Source organism: Meleagris gallopavo, chromosome Z (assembly GCF_000146605.3).
Source record: "Meleagris gallopavo isolate NT-WF06-2002-E0010 breed Aviagen turkey brand Nicholas breeding stock chromosome Z, Turkey_5.1, whole genome shotgun sequence".
Taxonomy (NCBI): domain Eukaryota; kingdom Metazoa; phylum Chordata; class Aves; order Galliformes; family Phasianidae; genus Meleagris; species Meleagris gallopavo.
In genome coordinates, this window is record NC_015041.2 from 10,374,815 (window position 1) to 10,395,730 (window position 20,916).

General features: G+C 40.4%; 1 protein-coding gene across 1 annotated transcript in view; it reads left to right on the top strand.

Moving 5' to 3' along the window:
* The first annotated feature begins 1,709 nt into the window (after positions 1 to 1,709).
* Positions 1,710 to 20,916, top strand: part of WDR70 (WD repeat domain 70) — a 139,331-nt gene continuing 120,124 nt past the window's right edge. The window contains exons 1-5 of the mRNA XM_010725350.3: positions 1,710 to 1,817; positions 1,911 to 1,973; positions 2,160 to 2,243; positions 4,704 to 4,818; positions 11,992 to 12,172. Coding sequence (XP_010723652.1) covers positions 1,793 to 1,817; positions 1,911 to 1,973; positions 2,160 to 2,243; positions 4,704 to 4,818; positions 11,992 to 12,172 — 468 coding nt within the window. The 5' untranslated portion in view covers positions 1,710 to 1,792. The remainder of the gene's footprint in view (positions 1,818 to 1,910; positions 1,974 to 2,159; positions 2,244 to 4,703; positions 4,819 to 11,991; positions 12,173 to 20,916) is intronic.

Sequence of the window (20,916 nt, forward strand, 5' to 3'; positions counted from 1 at the left end):
AGAGCGGCGGCGGGGCTGGGGGGCGGCACCGCCCCCGCGCACACGGATAGTCGGCGCGAACCCGCCGCTCCGCACCCCGCCAAATCCCGGCAGGCCCCGCGCAGCTGACGCAGTTCCGCCTTCCGGAACTCCGAGGCGGAGGAGGGTGGGGCTGCGGCGGTGGGGATGGGCGTGTCATGGCGGGGCGCCGCGTGTCGGAGCGGCGTTCAAAGTGTCCGCGGAGGAGCCGTGCTCGCGGCTGGCGGATTCTGTGTGTGCGGTTCTGTCGCTGGCTCTTCGGAGGCCCTCAGCGACAGCCGTGCGTGTTGTGAGGCAGAAGATGAAAGTATTCTATTATGTTCCCAGTGCACTTATTAAGAGAAATAAGACTCTCAACCCGCTGAAGTTGAAATGGAAAGTTTTATTAGTATCAGTTATGAATTCCTTTTGCTAAACTAAAAATGCAGGTTCTAAAAGTAATGTGTTCATGGCTATCGCTGAACAAACTAACGCGTGTCAGTGTGGAACAAAAAAGCACAGGCCTCTCTACATAGGCATACATGCAGACTGAGCTGAAGCGCAGGAGCAGAAGTCATCTTAATGCTGCAGTGGTCGTGTTTATGATGAGGGATTTATAAAATCCGGGTTTGCCCATCCGTGTCACTGAAATGCAGTGTGCTGGCTTGGCTCAGGGCTCTGCTAAGGGCTGTGTGCTGTCTGGACACAGCATGAAATGTACAGCTGTTAGTGTTAAACAGAGGGCTGCGAAGATGGTTGGAGGGTCCATAAGGCAAGTGTTGGGACCTCTGGACTACTCTCAGACATTGGGTTTGCACTATGAGTGGTGCTGCGTGGAGCCAGAGTTGTATCAGTGATCCTCGCAGGTCCATCTAACTCAGGATACGCAGTATTTGTGAGCATGGTAGCTGCTCTCTGCATAACTGAAATGCTTCCAACCTTGGAAACTGGAGAAGCTGGCCTTTGTGGGACGAGCCCGTTTTTTATACATCACATTTAGTGTCCTGATCCATCAGAAGAGGGGTGGCCAGCAGGGACAGGGAGGTGATTGTCCCCCTCTCGTCTGCTGTTGTGAGGCCCTATCTGGAATACTGTGTCCAAGTGTGGAGCCCTCAGTACAAAAAGGACAGGGAGTTGTTGGAGAGGGTCTAGAGGAGGGCCACAAAGATGATCAGGGGACTGGAGCACCTCCCCTACGAAGACAGGCTGAGGGAGCTGGGCTTGTTCAGCCTGGAGAAAAGAAGGCTGCGGGGTGACCTCACTGCAGCATTTCAATACCAAAAGGGAGCCTACCAAGAGGAGGGGAATCAACTCTTTAAACGGGTAGATAACTGCAGGACAAAAGGAAATGGTTTTGAGGGAGGGAAAATTTAGGTTGGATGTCAGGGGGAAGTTATGTACAGAGAGAGTGGTGAGGTGCTGGAACAGGCTGCCCAGAAAGGTTGTGGATGCCCCGTCCCTGGAGGTGTTCAAGGCCAGGTTGGATGGGGCCCTGGGCAGCCTGGTCTAGTATTAAATGTGGAGGCTGGTGGCCCTGCCTGTGGCAGGGGGTTGGAGATTCATGATCCTTGAGGTCCCTTCCAACCCTGGCCATTCTGTGATTCTATGATGCTGATCACAACAGCTCTCTGGCTCCAGGACCATTCCGAACGACTTGGTGACTGACAGAACGTCTGGCTCAGGCCAACGACGCGTAAAAGACTCCGTCCGCCCTGCGAGGCAGTGCCGGCGGCTGCGTCTTTCTCCGCCCTGCTGCTTCCTGCCGCGGCTGTTGTGGTTCCGGGCCGGCCGCAGCATGGAGCAGCCGGCTACTGAGGCTGGTGTGTGCCGGGCCGGGCCGGGCCGGGCCGGACTGGACTTAGCCTTGTCGTCTCTCGCTGACCGCCGTTATTTTCTCCCTCTTTTCTTTGCAGATGCTGAGATGCAGACGGGACACGACCCGCAGCTAGCGGCCACCATGGGCTTCTCGGGCTTCGGTGCGTTGCGGTGCGCGACGGGGAGTGACTGATGGAAGCCGGGGCGTCGCTGCGGCCGGCGGCCCTCGGCGAGGGGGCTCGGGCGGGAGACGGGCGGCGGGCCTGGCGACTCACACTTCCCTGACGGCCCGCACCGGCCCTCACCGGGGCGAGCCGCGCTGACTGTCCCCTTGTCTGCGTTTCTAGGGAAGAAGGCTCGGACTTTCGATCTCGAAGCCATGTTTGAGCAGACGAGGAGAACTGCCGTGGAAAGGAGCAGGAAGGTCTTGGGTAAGGAACGTGTGAGCAGTTAGCTAGTGTGTTTTAAAACGCGTTTTGTTCTTTTCCGTTGGAGTGATGTTTCGGTGGCTCAGACTGGTTGTTTAGGGAACGAACTAGCGCAGCTGTGCTGCAGGAAGGCAATCTTGAACACGGTGGAGATGAGTAAATAGGAAAAATTACTCTTTTACGTATGTTGTCAGAGTGTGTGAGGGATCAGCGACTGCAGAATTCCTGCTGTGAGGTGTTAGACAGCGACCCGGGAAGAAAGCTGAATTTAAATATAAGACTCATCATAGGATCATAGAATTGTTTGAGTTGGAACAGATCTTTAAAGGTCAAACAGTCCAACTCCCCTCCTGCAAAGAACAGGGACGCCTACTACTAGGTCACAGTGCTCAGATCCTGGTCCAGCCTTGTCTTGAATGTCCCCAGGGATGTGGCATCACCACCTCCCTGGGCAGCCTGTTCTGGTGCCTCACTGCCTTTGCTGTAAAAAAGCTTTTTTCTTATGTCCAATGTCTACCTTCTTTTAGTTTGAAATCAATTCCCCGAGTCCTATTACAACAGACGCTCCTGAAAGAGTCTATTAACTTAGACTATTGTTTTTATTTTGAAAGGGAACTTGATTCAGAGAGCTTTAATTTAGACATGCAGAATAATAGGGAAATGTTTTCTGTGACGTACAGCGAGTTACACAGCAGCTCACAATTTTTTCTGTTTTATATTGTGCTGGGAATGGGTGGCCTGAGAGAAGGTGATGAGAGTTTTGTTTTCCTTCTCATATCCAAACAAACACTATTCCAAATATGGAAGACGCTAATATTCTAGAATTCTTTTTGCCATTCCAGAGACCTGTGCTTTCTGCTTCCAGTTAGCATGTGCAGAAAATGGAGTGGATTTTTGTTGTTGTTCTGTTTTTGTTTTGGTTTTGTTTTTTTTTCTTTGTGTTACTGATATGATTATGGTTGAGCAGCTTATAGCTGAGATAAAGTTTTATTTTCTCTCTGAAGTGTTTCAGTTTATGAAGATAGTAGTCTGTAAGTCCTCCATCAGGAAACTGCGATTTTGATGGAAGAATGAGATCAGTGCAGTGTTGGTTGTTCTTTATTGTTTGATTCTACATGGAATCATTCTGGTTCACCTCTGTGGATGCTTGTTGACGTTACAGACTTTAAGACATTGTGAAATTCAGGTACACAAGGGACTCCAGGATTTAATTTGAACCCTTTTCTGTACTAACTAAATCAGAATACAGTAATATTTATTTTATGTTGAAAACTCTTTCAGATTCAATTCTTTACATCAAACTATGATCTCTTTTGGGAGACCGTCTCCTAGTTAAAAATTAGAAGAGAAATTTAGTAAACTAATTCAAGGAAGTGTAATGTTTTCAAGTCAAGATATTTTGAACTGGAGCTGACATCTTTTCTTCTCTGTTGTCCTCTAAGAAGGATTTCTAGAATTTTCCCCATAAAGAAAACATAGCGTATAATTGATTACAAGTTTAGTCATTTTACTAAAAAGGACAAAGCTGTGTATGTAATTCAGCTTTTTTATTTTTAATTTGGTACTGTGAACTTTTTTCAGTTTTCGTAAAGTACACTACTGACTTCTAACTTTGAAATAATTGTGACAATCTCTTTTGAAAACAGCTCTTCTCCTTCAGCTGGGAATTAGGAGAACTAAAATAATGTGTCATCTGAATCTGAGTCTTTTAGTTGTTTCTTTTTCTCTTTTGGAGGAAAATGTTTCTTTGCATTGTGAGCAAAAAAGAAAATTTTGTTTCTCATATAGAAGGAGAGGTTTGTTTATTTTTTTTCTTCTTTACTTTATAGAAGTTATTTTAGCATTCTTTGAAATAGATTAGCTGTATCTCACTCCTAGAATTATGGTAGCTTTATCTGTTCCTGTATCTTAACCCCACCATGCTGTATAAGATTCCTAATTCAACTTCGAAATGGAAGGTTCTGTTTGATTTTGCTTTGCTATTCTACTGGAATTCTTTTTCAATAAGTGAAATGAAATTAAATAAAAAGATAACCAAATGTAATTTATGGGAAATAAGTTCTTTGCACCTGTGATAACTTCAGTTCTAACTCAGTTTCCTGCTATGAAAATTTTAAGAGCTCTCTGAAGTGATTCGTGATACTATTTTAATATAACATTGAAAATGTTGAAATATTGGCATTGTTGTATGAAGCTTTCCAACTACTGACAAATATGATCAATTATGCAAGCTAATAACTGGAAGTTTTTTGGATTTTTTTTTTGTTTTTCTGAGTGAGCTTTATGGTAGCAATGGAAATTTAATTATTTGAAAAAGTAACAAAGCCATTTTCAGGTGAAATGCTTTACTTACTGTTATTTTTTCAAATAACTTGTATAAGTCTTAAAATGAAGATAATTGTTTCACTGTCCTCAGTAGAACTCTAAATTATGTTATTTGTCATTTCTATGCTCTTCATTCAGAGGCTCGTGAAAGAGAGCAGGAGGAACAGGCTGAAAAAGAATTTAAAAGTTCATGTGCTGATCCATCAGCTTCAGTCTCAAGTGCAACGGGATCTGGGTCCACATTAAAGCCAAGGTACTTATTTAGTTATGATTGGAAGTGTCATTTAACAGCTTTCTTATCTGAAGGAATTTTTGTTGTTGTCTTTTGTGGCTTCTTTTTGGGGGAGAGAAGGATGGGGTGCATGAGCATTGCTTAACTTCTTTGGATGTGTCTGTGCTATCTTAAGTATAAAATATGTTTGTTTTTTTTTCTCTGCTTTCTTGGATGTCTCAATACTTGTGAACATTGTATATAGTTAATAGTAAATTTTATGGTCTCCCTATCTTGTTTGGCATATTTGAAAAAAATGTTATCTGTATTTTTTTTCTTGTTGCTTTTTGTTTGACAAGATATAAGCAAGTACAGTTAATACAGACTCTGACTTAATGACTGGCTATTATTCTCAGTTGCATATAATTGTTCATGCTTGCAACAAAATAGAGTAGATATGGAGACTTAAGTATGCACACTATATGGAAGGTAGTAAGTAACCTAAGTGGTAAGGTTGAAGAAGTATTTTTGTTTGACTACAGTCTGAAATTTATTCCAAAACTTCTTAAAGTTTGCTTGTCTGTGACAGATAGCAAATGCTACTGCTCTGGCAGCATGCTTGAATTCTTAAATGTTGTGTAATAAAAAATAGCTAAGCATAATGGAGGCCGCATTACTCCATTGTGTGACAGGGATTGAGATCAGTGTTCTGTAAATAAGTAGTTTTTAGTATCTTTTTTGTATCGAAGTCTTATAATCCAGCAATACTTTGATAGATCTGTGCACATCTTGTAACTGAATTGTATGTGGTAGAATCACAGAGTCATAGAATGGCTTGGGTTGGAAGGGACTTTGAAGACCATCATTAGATGGTCCAACCCCCATGCTGCAGGAGGAGTTCCTTTATCAGGTATTAGATCAGGCTGCCTGGGGCCCGGTCAAGTCTGGCCTTGAGCAAGTCCAGGAGTGGGGTATCTACAACTTGTTTGGGCAGCCTGTTTGAGTGCTTAGCCACACTCATAACATCTAAACCACACTCATAAATCTAACCATTCCTCCTTGTCCTGTTACTATATGCCTGTGTAAAAAGTCAGTCTCCCTCTGATTTATAGGTTCTCTTTACAGGAAGGCTGCAATGAGGTTTCCTCAAAGTTTTCTCTTATTCGGACTGAACAATCGCATTGTTCAGCCTTTCTTTGTAGGAGAGGTGCTCCAGTTGTCTGATCATCCTTGTGGCCCTCCTCTAGACCTGTTCCAACAGCTCCGTGTCTTTCTTGTGCTGGGGGACCCAGCTTTGGATACTGTATTGCAGGTGGTGCCTCACGAGTTCAGAGCAGAGTGGGATGATCACCTCCCTCTCTTTGCTCGCTACCCCTCTTTTAATGTAGCCCAGGGTGCAGTTGGCCTTCCAGGCAGCAAGCACACGTAGTTGGTTTGCTTTTCATCCACTAGAACCCCCAAGTCCAAGGGCTGCACTCCAAATTCTACTCTAGTTTGGGATTGCCATAGACCCAACTGCAACACACTACACTTGATCTTGTTGAGCCACGTTAGGTTAATGTGGGACCACTTTTCAAGCTTGTCTAGGTCCCTTTGGATGGCATCCTTCTCTCGTGTCAGCTGCACCACTCAGCTTAGTCATCAGCAAAATCGGTGAGTGTGCTCTCAGTCACGCTATCCAAGTCACTGATAAAAATGTTGAAGAGTACAAGCTTGTAGCATTGCAGACAACAAATTTCTGTTACAAAACTTCTCTTATGTGCATAGACATGTAGAAAGGTCAAATGAGCTGTGGACTCTCACAGAAATAACTGGTAACATGACTTAGTACTTGATCTATGTTTTGTCTTATCCAGGAGAGAAAAGCATTCTGTACACCCATTTACTTTTGATGTTCTCAGATGTGTTCCTGATGAAACAATGGAAGTTGGCAAGAGATGGGTGAAGTGTGATTATGCACTGTGTGGGTGACTTCAGTGTAAGGAATCAATTGAAGCACCTGATAGGCAAATGCAATAGAGCTTTTCTCATTTTATTAAGGGGTGTGAGAGAGCTCTAGGCACTTAGTGTAAAAGAAGATAATTACTACCTTTCAGTAGTTGAATGTTGCTGCGTAGGCCTGGGTAACTCACTAAAGTCCTGTTGATGTTAAGTTTCCTTTCTGTTCCCTTCCATTACTTCGTTTTCCCTGAGGACTGAAAAGGGAGTGCATGGCATGAAAAACTCACGAACTGGAAGCTGAAGTGTCAGCTTGCAGAATTTTTTTTTCTTGCAAATTATGATAGTCAGTTTAGAACTTAGTTCTGAAAAGAATACAGTGGAGGAGACACACCCATTGTATCTTAGCCTAAATTCGTAGGGAAAATCATGCAACAAAGGAAATCTGGTTTATAGGACTCGTGGTCCTTTTTTTTTTTTTTCCCCTTCATGTAGACTTTGGTTACTATAAACTGAACTTATATATAACTTATTCTATTTTTTTGAAAATGACAACATTGCCCTAAATAGTACCTTTTTTTTCTCTTAAAATTCCAAATATATTGTCTTAATAGCATCCTTACTAATTTTACAGTTGTTAATAAGAGACTGGTCACTCCAAAAGTGTGATTCTATTGATTCTTGAACTAATTTGCTACCAGAATCGTTTAAAATGGTTATAGTACTGTCACATAAATACATAAAGATTTTTAAAGTAATAATTAGGCCTTATACTTTCATGTACAACGGATGCTTTCATTTCACATATTGTAAGAGATAAGAGAGAATGATGTGAAGAAAGCAAAGCCATGAGGGGATATGCCCACATACTTACACAACTCTCAATGTTTTTTTCCTTACTCACACTCTCTGTGTGCCATCTGTACTCTAAGTCAACTATCTTTTCTCTTCCAGCAGCATATTTCTCATATTGAGGAAGTAATGAGGGAAAGCAAAAATCAATTCCTTATATGTCTCTAAACAGTAGGAAAAGGGCTGATTCTTTACAGGATTTAGTAAAGGAGAACTATCCCTGAAAGTTGAAGGAAGTGCCGTAATGTCTGCTGTCTTGCTTTGTTGTTTCTATCAGTACCACTCCTGCTAACAGTCAGAAGAATGACACTCAGCTTGATGGGCTTTTGGCATGGCTGCACTGGGATGTTCATATGTTTGACTGCCTTTCTAGTTTCAACGCACTATATCAGAGCTTTAATACTTGCTTGTCTCTAACAAGCATGAAGTGTGGTGGAAATAGCACTGGAATTCTGATCGTTTCATGTGAAATGTGAAAGATGATTACGTAGCTTCTCAAAATTCTGAAGTGTTTGAATTGATTGATCTGCTTAGCAAATAAGAGAATTATAGGGGTAGGCAATTAGAAGGGAAGATAGGTATTGTTCTTGAATCTCTGTAGAAATATCCAAAAGTCTGGGACTACGGGTTTGGAAAAAGAGTGTATATATAAGGAGTCTTGCATATACTCTTCTCATTGGCAGCTATGCTTATGCTTTGTTCCATTAAGAAACTAATTAAACTGTTTTGCTTCTGGGGAAAATGTAAGTGATTTCCTGGTCTGGGAATGTGTATTGACTTTTAGGACAATACTGTTTTACACACTCCCATTGTTATTTTTGGGGATATCGAAGACCTTTGAAGGACCCAAATCTCTTTCTCAGATGATGGCAAAGCTTCCTCTTGGTAAAAGGATATTCATTACCCCATTTTTATAGAGTAAAATAAGCTCATTTTATTAGTGTTAGATTTATTAGATGGTCATATCCTGACCTAGATCTTTAAATGTCTCTCCTGAGTATGCAGAAGAAAGTTTATATGTAAGGCTAATATCTTTTCTATGATGGCAAATATAGTTGGAAAATTAGACAAGCTTTCAGCTATGCAAGCCTGTTTTTCACTGTGACACCTGAGCACCTAGTTCATATTCTTTTTATTTTGTTTTGATTACTTCCTGAAGTATAATTCTGCTTGTGTATCTAAGACTCATATTTGCTGTATAACCTCTAAGCCACTTCATGTACAGCTGTTATAGGCAGGGTGTGCTTTTTGTTAGTTCCAGAGTTCAGAATCTCTTTTTTATTTTTTAATGCTTTATTATGTTTTTAAACATGTTTCCTTCTATAACAATTTTTAAATGATAATCTAAACTTAAGGGGAAAAAAAAACAAAAAACCCCAAACCCTAATAACTCCTTAGTTTATTCTTCTTTTTGTTCTTTATCTGGCTTTTAAACTCTACTCGCTTGTAAATTAATGTACCTGCTCTTAAAATCATAGAATCATAGAATCACTAAGGTTGGAAAAGACCCACAGGATCACCCAGTTCAACCATCCACCTGTCACCGACAGTTCTCACTAAACCACGTCCCTTGATACAAAATCCAAACCCTTCTTGAACACCTCCAGGGTCAGTGACTCTACCAACTCCCTGGACAGCCCATTCCAGTGCCTGACCACTCTTTCAGACAAGCAATATTTCCTAACGTCCAGCCGAAATCTCCCCTGGCACAGCTGGAAGCCATTCCCTCTAGTCCTATCACCAGTTACATGAGAGAAGGAGCCGTTCCCCAGCTCACTACAACTTCCCTTCAGATAGTTACAGAGAGCAGTAAGGTCTCCCCTGAGCCTCCTCTTCTCCAGACTGAACAATCCCAGCTCCTTCAGCCACTCCTCATAAGGCCTGTGCTCCAGACCCCTCACCAGCTTTGTCGCCCTTCTCTGAACCCACTCCAGAGTCTTAATGTCTGACATGGAAGAAGGAAGGGATGCCATTCAGAGGGACCTCGACAAGCTAGAAAGGTGAACCTGATGATGTTCAACACGGCAAAGTGCAGTTTTGCACTTGGGCCAGAGGTATCCCAGGCATCCATACAGACTGGAAGGAGCAGTCCTTGAGAGCAGCCCTGTGGAGAAGGACCTGCAGGTGATCCTTGATAGATGAAAAACTTAACAGGAGCCACCAGTGTGCCCTTATGGCTTGGAAGGCAAATGGTATCCTGGGCTCCGTCAAAAGAGGGGTGGCCAGCAGGGACAGGGAGGTGATTGTCCCCCTCTACTCTGCTGTTGTGAGGCTCTATCTGGAATACTGCTCCCAAGTGTGGAGCCCTCACTTGGAGTACAAAAAGGACAGGGAGTTGTTGGAGAGGGTCCAGAGGAGGGCCACGAAGATGATCAGTGGACTGGAGCACCTCCCCTACGAAGACAGGCTGAGGGAGCTGGGCTTGTTCAGCCTGGAGAAAAGAAGGCTGCGGGGTGACCTCATTGCAGCATTTCAATACCAAAAGGGAGCCTACAAACAGGAGGGGAATCAACTCTTTGAACGGGTAGATAACTGCAGGACAAAAGGAAATGGTTTTAAGTTGAGAGAGGGGAGATTGAGGTTGGATGTCAGGGGGAAATTCTTTACAGAGAGAGTGGTGAGGTGCTGGAACTGGCTGCCCAGAAAGGTTGTGGATGCCTGTCCCTGGAGGTGTTCAAGGCAAGATTGGATGGGACCCTGGGCAGCCTGGTCTAGTATTAAATGTGGAGGTTGGTGGCCCTGCCTGTGGTGGGGGGTTGGAGATTCATGATCCTTGAGGTCCCTTCCAACCCTGGCCATTCTGTGATTCTTGCAGTGAGGAGCCCAAAACTGGACACAGTACTTGAGGTGCAGCCTCACCAGAGCTGAGTACAGGGGGACAATCACTTCCCTCTCCTGCTGGCAACACCATTCCTGATGCATGTAGGGCCTCGCTACCCCCAGGCACATCAGTGCTTCCTGACAACTTGGTATCATCTGCAAACTTACTGAGGGTGCAGTCAATGCCCTCATCCAGGTCATCAATAAAGATATTGAAGAGGACAGGCCCCAGCACTGACCCTTGCGGAACACCACTCATGGCAGCTGGATTTAGCTCCATTCATTCTCTGGGCCTGGCCCTCTGGCCAGTTCCTTATCCAGCCGAGAGTTTACCTGTCCAAGCCATGGGCTGCCAGCTTCTGCAGCAGAATACTGTGGGAGACAGTGGCAAAGGCCTTGCTGAAGTCTAAGTAGACTACATCAACAGCCTTTCTCTCGTCTACCGGCCGGGTCACTGGATCATAGAAGGAGATCAGGTTGGTCAAGCAGGACCTGCCCTTCGTGAACCTATGCTGACTAGGTCTGATCCCCTGGTTGTCCTGCACATGCTGTGTGATCTCCCTCAAGACAATCTGCTCCATAACCTTCCTTGGCACCCAGGTCAGGCTAACAGGCTTGTAGTTCCCTGGGTCCTCCTTACAACCCTGCTTGTAGATGGGAGTCGCGTTGGCAAGTCTCCAGTCTTCTGGGATCTCACCAGTCAACAAGGAGCACTGATAGATAATGGCAAGCGGCTCGGCTGTCACCTCTGCCAGTTCCCTCAGCACTCTCGGGTGAATCCCATCTGGCCCCATGGACTTGTGACAGTCCAGTTGGAGTAGTAGATCTCTGACTGTGTTCTCCTGAATCGTGAGGGGTTTAGTCTGCTCCCCAGCTGAGACTACCAGGTCAGAGACTGGAGTACCTTGAGGATAACTAGTTTGACTTTTAATGTAAGTTTCCAAAGCAGGTCTTGCACCTCCAGTTTACGTTTCTGAATCAGACAGCAACAGCTGGCTTGCCAAACACTGTAATGATATACTGTGGCCTAGGCAGAGAGCAAAGTTGTGTTGATCACTTACAGTCTTGTACCAGTTAGGATACCTCCTACCTGATAACTACCAGTAGGGGGAGCCCGTTTATTTTGAATAACCTCCAGGAATGTGAATTAAATAGTTCTGCTTTCTTTCTAGAAATTTTCCAATGCCAGAAAATTGTGTTTGCACTCTGGTTACTGTTTTGAATAAACAGAGGTGCAGTGTGTTTAGGTATGCTGCAACCTCTATCAATGTCCTGAAAATGCTGTGTATCAGCGTGTTATACTGTCTTCTAGGTGATGTTTAAACCGTAGTAATGATGTGGCACTGTTACTTTTATGTCTGACTTTATTCTGTTCTGTCTCCTTTGTTTTTTTTTTTAATTATCTGGTGCTGCATTGCTCCTTTCTTTTAAAGATGTGCTTATGCTTTCAAGATAATGGTGAGCCAACATTCCACTAATGAGAATGAATTTACATTTTCCTGCTAATTTCAACGTTTGCAAAGTTATGTCACTGCTGAATATCAGAAATTCCAAAGGAATTGCCAATTTCTTAAAATAGTAATTGTCTAATTTTTTTACATACAGAGACACAACTGGTAGTGAAAGTGAAGACAGTTCAGATGAAGAGTTAACTGGTCCTTCCACAGTACTCCAGGCTTCTGTTCAAAGTTCTGCTGGGGATGATGATGATGAAGAATTCATTGGTCCACCACTTCCACCAGGGTTCAAGGACAGTGATGATGATGATACAGAAGACGAAGATAATGTAAGTAATTTGTTCCTCTTTAATGTTTTAATGCTCTGAATAAACTCTAATTTTTAAGTATGCTCTTTGCTTTGTGGTTGGATTTGCGTATGACGTATGACTGTGATTTGAAATGCAGACTTTGTGTAGTGATAACAAATGCAAACAATTGTTTTCATTTGAAAATACACATTTTAAAACATATATACGTGAATGTTACCAGAAGCTCATCATTAATTAATATATTTTATTTATTTAATGTCTTCTTCCACACTGTAGAATAACTATATAAATAAGTATTTTATGTAAATATTTTAGGTACCTTCTTTCTAGTATGTTCAAAGTTTTTTCAGGAAAGGTATGTAGAAGTAAGCTTAAGTTTAGGGAGAATAATTATGTCAAAATTACTGGAGAAAATATGCAGCCGTAGTTGAGGAGTATTTTTTGTTGTTTTTGCTTTTAGATTAAATAAATGCTAGTCTCTTTTGTTAGAGTGAACATAATTCTTTTCCATGTCTGTTGAAAGCAAGAAGGAAACACTGAACAGCTGAAATTGGGTATTACAGATACTCAGCTGATACACATTTCTATGTTTAGTTCTTCTTTCTCCAAATTTTCCTGGAGTTGTGGTTTCGCCAGGCAGGCAACTGAGCATCACACAGTCAATCACTCACTCCCCCCTCTCCCAGGGGGCAATGAAGAGAATCAGGGGAAAAGGTATAGAATATGTAGGTTGAGAGAAAAATAAAAAACAAAGCTATTTACTAGGACAGAGAAGGAAGAGACAAATAACAATAACGATAAACTATGTATATATATGTAATGTAATAGTTATATATATGTACAAGTGATACACAGTGCAATTGCTTACCACTTGCCAACTGATGTCCAGCCAGTCCCTGAGCAGCAGTAGCCCTCATGGTCAACTCCCCTTAGTTTTATTGTTTTTCACATAATGAATCTGAAATGCCCTTGTCATTGTACCTACTCAGCAACAACTAAAATGTTAGTGTGTTATCAGTATTGTTTTTCTCCTAAAGTCAAATCTTGGCCTCATAGCAGACACTGTGAAGAATATCAACTGTCCCAAGTGAAGCCAAGATACCTGAATTGACTATTTTGTGGCAGTGGATATTGTATGACAGTTTCCATATTCTTTTGTAGCAAAAATGAAATAAATGCTGGAAAAACAGCTTTTGGTACATTTAGTAGAATGCAAAATCTCTGTCCTGTTACACAAATATAAATCTATTCCTAAAAAAAAAAAACAAATTTTCAGCTGCTTCAGGGATTTCTTGTCAATTCCTATTTTGTTCTGGCTAAATGTTTAGCTTGTTGCTCCTTTTCCTGTAACATCTTATCTTGAATTGCTTCAAATATAAAATTTCAGATTACCCGCTTAAACAAAACAAGAGCAGTTAAGCAGTAATATACCTGCATTATAGAGTGAATTCAACTTTTTTTTTAAATTTATTAATTAGGAAAATGATTTAGGATAAATGCTGATGCTTTAGGGTTTGTATGACTATCTGATCTGCCTCACGCTACTGTTGCCTACTGATTTCTTTGATTATCAAACTGTACGTTCTGGGTTCACATCTCCTGTGATCATTTCTGTACTCTACCCATAACTTATTTTGTCTTAGTGAACCAGCTGCTGTCAGATCCCAGACTTCCTCTGGGAGTTGAATGCCTTAAGTTAACTTCTTACTTCTATCTATACCAGGAATCCCCTTCATTTCATGTAGGGGTGCTGTGTACTCAGTCCGTATTCCTGAGAACATTATAGACTCAGCTGGTTTCTCCTGCTGTGGTTCACTTCGTATTGAAGTGACCTCTTATTTTCTGCCAGTTTTAATAATTTCTCCCGTCTCAGATCTGCTTGTTTATACATCTTTTGGATCATTGTAAAATCTCAAAACACAGTACTTCATCCAGAACTTTTATCAAATATGAATCTCCAGAATAACAGAATCATAGAATTATAGAATGGTCTGGGTTGAATGACGATCTAGTTTCAACCCCCCTCCTATATACAGGGTTACCAACCAGCAGACAAGGCTGCCCAGAGCCACATCCAGCCTGGCCTTGAATGCCTCCAGGGGGCATCCACAACCTCCTTGTGCAACCTGTTCCAGTGTGTCACCACCCTCTGTGTGAGAAACTTCCTCCTAATGTCTAACCTAAACCTTCCCTTTCTCTGTTTAAATCCATTCCCCCTTGTCTTATCACTATCAACACATGTGCCATTCCCCCTCCTGTTCATTGGCTCCCTCCAAGTACTGGAAGGCCACAATGAGGTCTCCCCGGAGCCATCTCTTTTCCAATCTGAACAAGTCCAGTTCCCTCAACATTTCTTCGTTGGAAGAAAGGTGCTCCAGCCTTCTGATCATCTTAGTGGCCCTCCTCTGGACCTGTTCCAGGAGCTCTGTGTCTTTCTTGTACTGGGGGCCCCAGACCTGGACGCAGTACTGCAGATGGGGCCTCAGAAGAGCCGAGTAGAGGGGGACAATCACCTCCCTCTCCCTTCTGGCCACCCCTCTTTTAATGCAGCCCAGATCACAGTTAGCCTTCTGGGCTGCAAGCGCACACTGCTGGTTCATGTCCAGTTTCTCATCCACCAGGATCCCCAGGTTCTTCTCCACAGGGCTACTCTCAAGAAGATTGTCCTCTATTCTGTATAACAATTCCTATATTGAAAAGTACTTACATCTACGCTGTAGGAATTGTTTAGTCTTTGTGAGTTTGGGCCTATTTTAGGATCCAGTCTGTTAGTAGTGAGCCCAGCTCCTTCTCATTTTGAAGAAAATAAGTTTAGCACAAAGAGCAAAGTCTAAAGTTATCTGTTAATATATGTTAAGTTTGTATATGTACTAGGAAATGCTAAATCTCAAAAAAGTATGCTTGTTATGCACAGATATGTTGTTCTTTCTTTGGAGCATCATCGCAGTACCCTTCTAAATCTCTGGTTCTAGTTGTCTTTTCTTTGAGAAAATAGAAGTGCAGATGGCAAGTTTGAAGCCTTATAGCAGTAAGTAATTAAATTCATATAGAAATTAATAACCGGGCCTGGGAATCAAGACCTACTGGTGTCTTTGATCTTTAAAGCTTTCCAGGATTGTCAAGGAAATTAATTCTGTACAACACTAAAATAAAACAATGTAAATTTGAAATCGTCCTAAATCCTGGCAACTAAACTGAAAGTTAGCCTTCCATCTTTTAGCATTTCATAGAATTAATACACAAAACTTTTCATGACAGAAATTACTGGAGTTTTCTTTTGAGAATTGATGCATGTAGCTTGTGATTTGACCACAATTTTGTTGTAGGACTGGATTCAGATTTAGAAAGATTTCTGCTGTGGTACCATAGCCTATTTCAGAGATATCACTTTCTGCAGTTAGAAAAAGGCGTTGTGTATTTAGCAGCGAAGTTCTGAGATAAAATAGATATCTTTTGCAATAAAGATTATTGGCAGTTGTCTTCCCAGCATTTATTGAAGTAGCAGAATTATTTGTTGTAACAAAACAAAATATTCAAGATCTGTTTTGTCGAATTATCAGCGGAAGACTCTCTTGACACCTCTTTTTTTGGTTAATTTTAGTCATGTAATTTTGTTCAATTCACACAAGTCAAAAGTCTTACAGACAGATGATACCTACTCTTCTAACTTATGAGATAGTTATCTTTTTCGTCTCAGTGATGAGTGCTGTATGCATTCCTAGATGACGTTACGTTCCAACCACATATTAGTGCCAGGTTGTAGCAGACTCCTTCGGTTATTTTTGTATTTTTGGGACGAATTAGGTCTTGTAGGAAAAAGTGAATAAATGCTGAGCACTCATTTAGGTAGGATTGTAGTTCAGGAGAACAACATTTTTTAATAATTGAGAAATTACAGGAAGGTGCATAGAGATCTTTAAGTGGTAAAACTATATGTACCTTTAGTAACAGTGGATTTGTTTAATGGGACAGGTTAAGACTTTCAGTAGCAGAGAGAACCCATTGTTTATAAGCTATCAGCGAAAGAAAAAAAAAAAAAGTACCAGTTTCTTTCAATCTCCCTGTTATTGTGCTGTGTACCTGTTGTTCTCTGTCAGTGGTGGTTGTACCATAGTAAGGCTTTGTATTTTGAAATCTCTAAAATGCAATCTCAGTAATATACATATAAGTCATTTTGGAGGATAAGAACTGAATTGTTGCTGTAACTTTTGCTAATAAGGTGCTTGGTTTTTTATTTTTCTTGTTTTTACATAATTGCTTACATAAATGTCAGATTTATGAATTCTGAGCACCAAGTATGATTTGTTTCCATTAACTTTCCCGAGAGCAGTAAGTGTCTTGTTTAGTGAAACACTTGCTTTGGTTCTCTGAATTTCACAAGAATGCAAACGAAAAACAGTTTGCAGAAACAGGGTGGTTTTTTTCATAGACCTGTTTCTTTTCTAATTCAACTTGTGTTTCTCAATATTCACTTTGCTTGTAGACTGTGTTAATTTCTAGCAACATTATAGTATTAAGAGTGTATGCATACAAATATATATATGGTATTTGAGTAACGCTACAACTGTCTTGATGAAGTGGAGTAACTGGAAACCAGAGTTAAAAGACCTCGATGAAAAGTTTCAGACAGAAAGGTAACTCACAGTCTGGTGTGATTTAAGTTTGTCTGAACTTAAGACAATAGTTACAAAACAGTCTAGAATAGATTTGGTTGAGAATAAGCAGAGCAGCAGAAATATGAGACTTGTGGGTTTTCAGTCTAAACAGTTAATTTATAACTAGGAAGACATTGTGTCAGCATGGATGCCAGAGGCCTTTGGGGCGTAGAGCATCTCCTTACTGCTGTTCATGAGCTCAGTTGTTTTCTTTCCTCTGAAGGGAATAAGGAAACAGCTGTGCTGTCCTGATTTCCTGTTGATCGATTGGTGATCACAGTGCGATCCTGTGAGCCTCCCAGAAAGCAGGTGTTGATGTTACAAGAACTCTGTTATTCCTTTTTCTTGGTTGTACTTCAGCCTGTGGTTGGTATGCATGGGGACACGCTTGGGAGAGGAGAAATGGAAAGCTTCATTGAATAATTTGTTTTGTATCCAGATGGATTGTGAGATAGTCTTTCTCAAAACATGAGCATTTATATTTTTGACCCTGAAGGAATTTTTCTTTAATAGTTATATGAATTGAAGTTCTGTAAACTTTGTATAAAAAGTAAAAAAAACATCATAATAGTGGCTTTGCTGTGGTAACTTGCCATTGTCTCTTGAGCTCAACTTTAGATGTATTTTTTTGTTTTTGTTTTGTTTTGTTTTGTTTTGTTTTTTTTCTGCCACCACTTGTTCAGTTGTGTCTCTCTGTTTCCTGTATGAGATTGTCAATAGACAGATTTGTCAAAAGTGACTGCAAAAAGAAAAGCATCTTTTGAGTTTAGGGGTGCCTCAGGACTTCCCAACCCATACCTTATTTTACCAAGTGATCATCATGTAGAAGGAATAACTGGTGGTTATTGTTTTTGATGGGATTTTTTTCTTGTTATTGGAGTTTCTGGGGAAAATTGTTAATATAAATTGCCAAATGTTTTGCCTTATAGTATTTTGAGTCAGCACTATTAGTTTTTGAATATTTTATGTAAGACTTTGCATTTCTATTATTTACATTTAATTAAACATAACCTTTTGAGTTGAGCCATGGATGCTATATTATGTATGAATTCTGACTTGAGTTACTTTTTATTCTGAATTTATATGAGTTTGTTTTGTACACTTAAGTATTTACAGTAGCTGTTGTAAAGGATTTTTCTGTTCTTGATTAAATTCTATGTTGATATTCATGGTATATATGTTTAACAAATCAATATTTAGATTTAATGGCTTACGTATCTATGGTGGTACACCTTCACTTGTGCCAGGAGTGGTGATTCATAGCATGACACAATATGCTTGTAAGTACTTAAGAAATATTTTAAAGTGCTTGTTTTGTAGTAATGTAAGGGACACCATTTTATAGAGTATGCTTTTAAGGAAATTAGAACTTTTGGTGTCAAGTCCCCTTGATACTTTCCTCTTGTTACAATTTTCCTTTTTATATAGAATACTTGCATTAATTTGGGGAGTAAGGTAGATAAGCAGTAGAACTGTCCATTTGAGGTGTGACTAGTGCTTTCAAGTAGTACTTCTTTTCCCCTGAGGGAATAAAAGCTTGATTGGGTTGTCAGTACTTTCATGTGGTCATAAGCTGTGGTAAGGAATTGGTAAGGAAGGAGCAGTGTGTGTACTGTGGCCTTGAAGTTTTTAAACTTTGATTTCTGTCCACAAAACTGTGTCGTGGAAGATTTGAAAATCTTTTTGTTTCCTAAAAATGTAAGGAATATAAGTGTGAGACTTATTTCTCAAAGGACAAATTTATTACAGGGACATTTTTTTACGTGGTAAACATTGAAATTGAGAGATGTGACAGTCTTTGACATTTTTTTTTTTTTTTTTTTTTTGGTCTGAGCTGGACCCACTGGAGCTGTATTTAGCATTTGTGTGATCCAAAAAATTCAGTCTGGAGGCAGACAGGGAACTAGCCACTGCAGTCATGTCAGGTTAATGAATGAATGCATTTAATCTAGGACATATTGCATTTTCAAGGTAATGGATGACACCTATTGAAATGCATTTGTAAGACGATATTTGTGAATATTCTCCTCTACATCTGATTAGATAACTGCTGAGTTCTCTTAACTTAATTGAGCACTAACAACTTGCAACCCTTTTTTCCACACTGAAGCAACAGGTATAGGAATGGCTGTTGAAAGGATTTCCCGGATGGATTTGTAAGCCTTTATCTTCTCTGTCGAACATGGTTACATTTGATTCCTCTTTGGAATTGAGAACTGTTTCTCCCTTCAGTACCAAACGGATAGTAGTCATATTGTAATTATGTCCCTGAAACAAATATAGCCTTGAGCCCCTTCAAGGCTGTACTCTGATTTGGGCATATTTCCAAAATGATAGCATAGTCCTATTCCAAGTTTTCAAATTGTTTTGAGACACTTCAGATTTTTTGCAAGGTTTTAACAGGACATGCTAGTAATACTGGATTGTTCACAATGGAAGAAAGCCATTTCCTGCTGGTGGAGAATTTAAGTAGGCCATAATTATTCCAAATTCCAATTTAGCCTGGCTATGGTACCAGCCTAAAAATCATGGTCTTGTAAAAATAAATAAATGTTATGGGAATTTTTGGTTGTCTTAAGGAGTTTATACATTTATTCTGTGAATATTACTTACCCAGTCATATTTCTTCCTTTCTAAAGAAGCAAAAGAGGAGAAGCTGAACGAAGCAATTTTTGTATATAAAACAGAAGTGGAAAAGTACAGTTTTGAAGATGAGTTTCTTTTTGAACATCTTCTAGTCACTGATACATTGATGAAAAATAGATGGTAATTACCATTGCTTCTCATTTCCTTTTGCATTACCTTCTTATAAAATCAAGAGGAAAATACTTTTCTCATCGCTATGCAAAGTGTATTATTTGGTTTTGACAGCATTTCTACTGTAAAATTCAGGAAAATGCAATTTTTTTATGCTGTGTATGGGATAAGTCATGGAACTTTTTTAAGGATCATCAGTATCAAGAATGTGTATCACCAGTATCAAGAATGTGTATCAAGAATGAGAAGGACTGTCTCAAAAGTGAGTTGAAAAAGATTTGGAAGCTTTACAAAATTGAAGCATAATCAACCCCCCAAATTTCAGATAATGAAATCAGTGTATGTACTTAAGAGAATCAATAAGAAGCTAGAGAAGAAGAACTTGAGAGCATCATACTTAAGGAATACAGGAATCTAACAGGGTAATTCCCCTTAGAAAACGCCTGTCTTTCATAAAAAGGTATGTGCTTTTCCCCTCTTGAACTCGCTGCCTTAGAGTAAATGATTGCACGTGGAGGAAACAAATATACTTACAGAAATATCTATTTATCAGTTCTGCAGAATGTTGTAAGACCCTTCTGATGTATTTCTTATTGCAACTTTATGCCTTCATGCTACTGGTTTTAGTTAGTACTTTGAGTGAATATGAGAAGTTGTAAGTATTTTTTCAGATGCTTTGTTTTTTGAGCTTGTTTTTATGCGTACTTTATGAAATAATTAACAGATATATTTATTGACTTCCAAAGACTTTAAAATTAGACAGAGGTGGCTTCAGTAGTGTTAAATGAAATGTGATACAGAACATAATTAAGATCTCTGAGATTTGCTGATAAATAAGGGTAGTAACAGTAATTACATTCCATTTTTACTTTTTGACACCTTCTTTGAGACCTGTCTGGGCAGCATGACCTAATGGAGCCTCTAGAAAGCTCCTTTGGGAGCTGTTGGTACTACTGCTATATTTGAAAAGTGAACCATGTATGGGATCTCTGTGCTGGTCTCGCATGATGTTGTTGTTTTCGTTATATCCAGAAGATTTTGAGGGAGATAATGTCCATAAAGAAGAGTGTTTGCTGTCTGCTGTGTTTGAGACATGGGCAGATTTGAGGCTGTACAATTCTGTAATCAACCTCTTAAAAGATGTAAGGAATTCTTAGTTTTCTAAGCACATATTATACATGCATATCTCAGTCTGAGGCAAGACTGTACTTTCCAGATTGTAATATTTAACAAAATACGTAGTTGTAAATGTTAAGAATTCTATTCATGCAGTGGCATAAGAACATATGATCCTAAATGACTTTCTTTAGGAGGAGATTAAAATCTTTGGGAATTAAAAGACTAAAATCA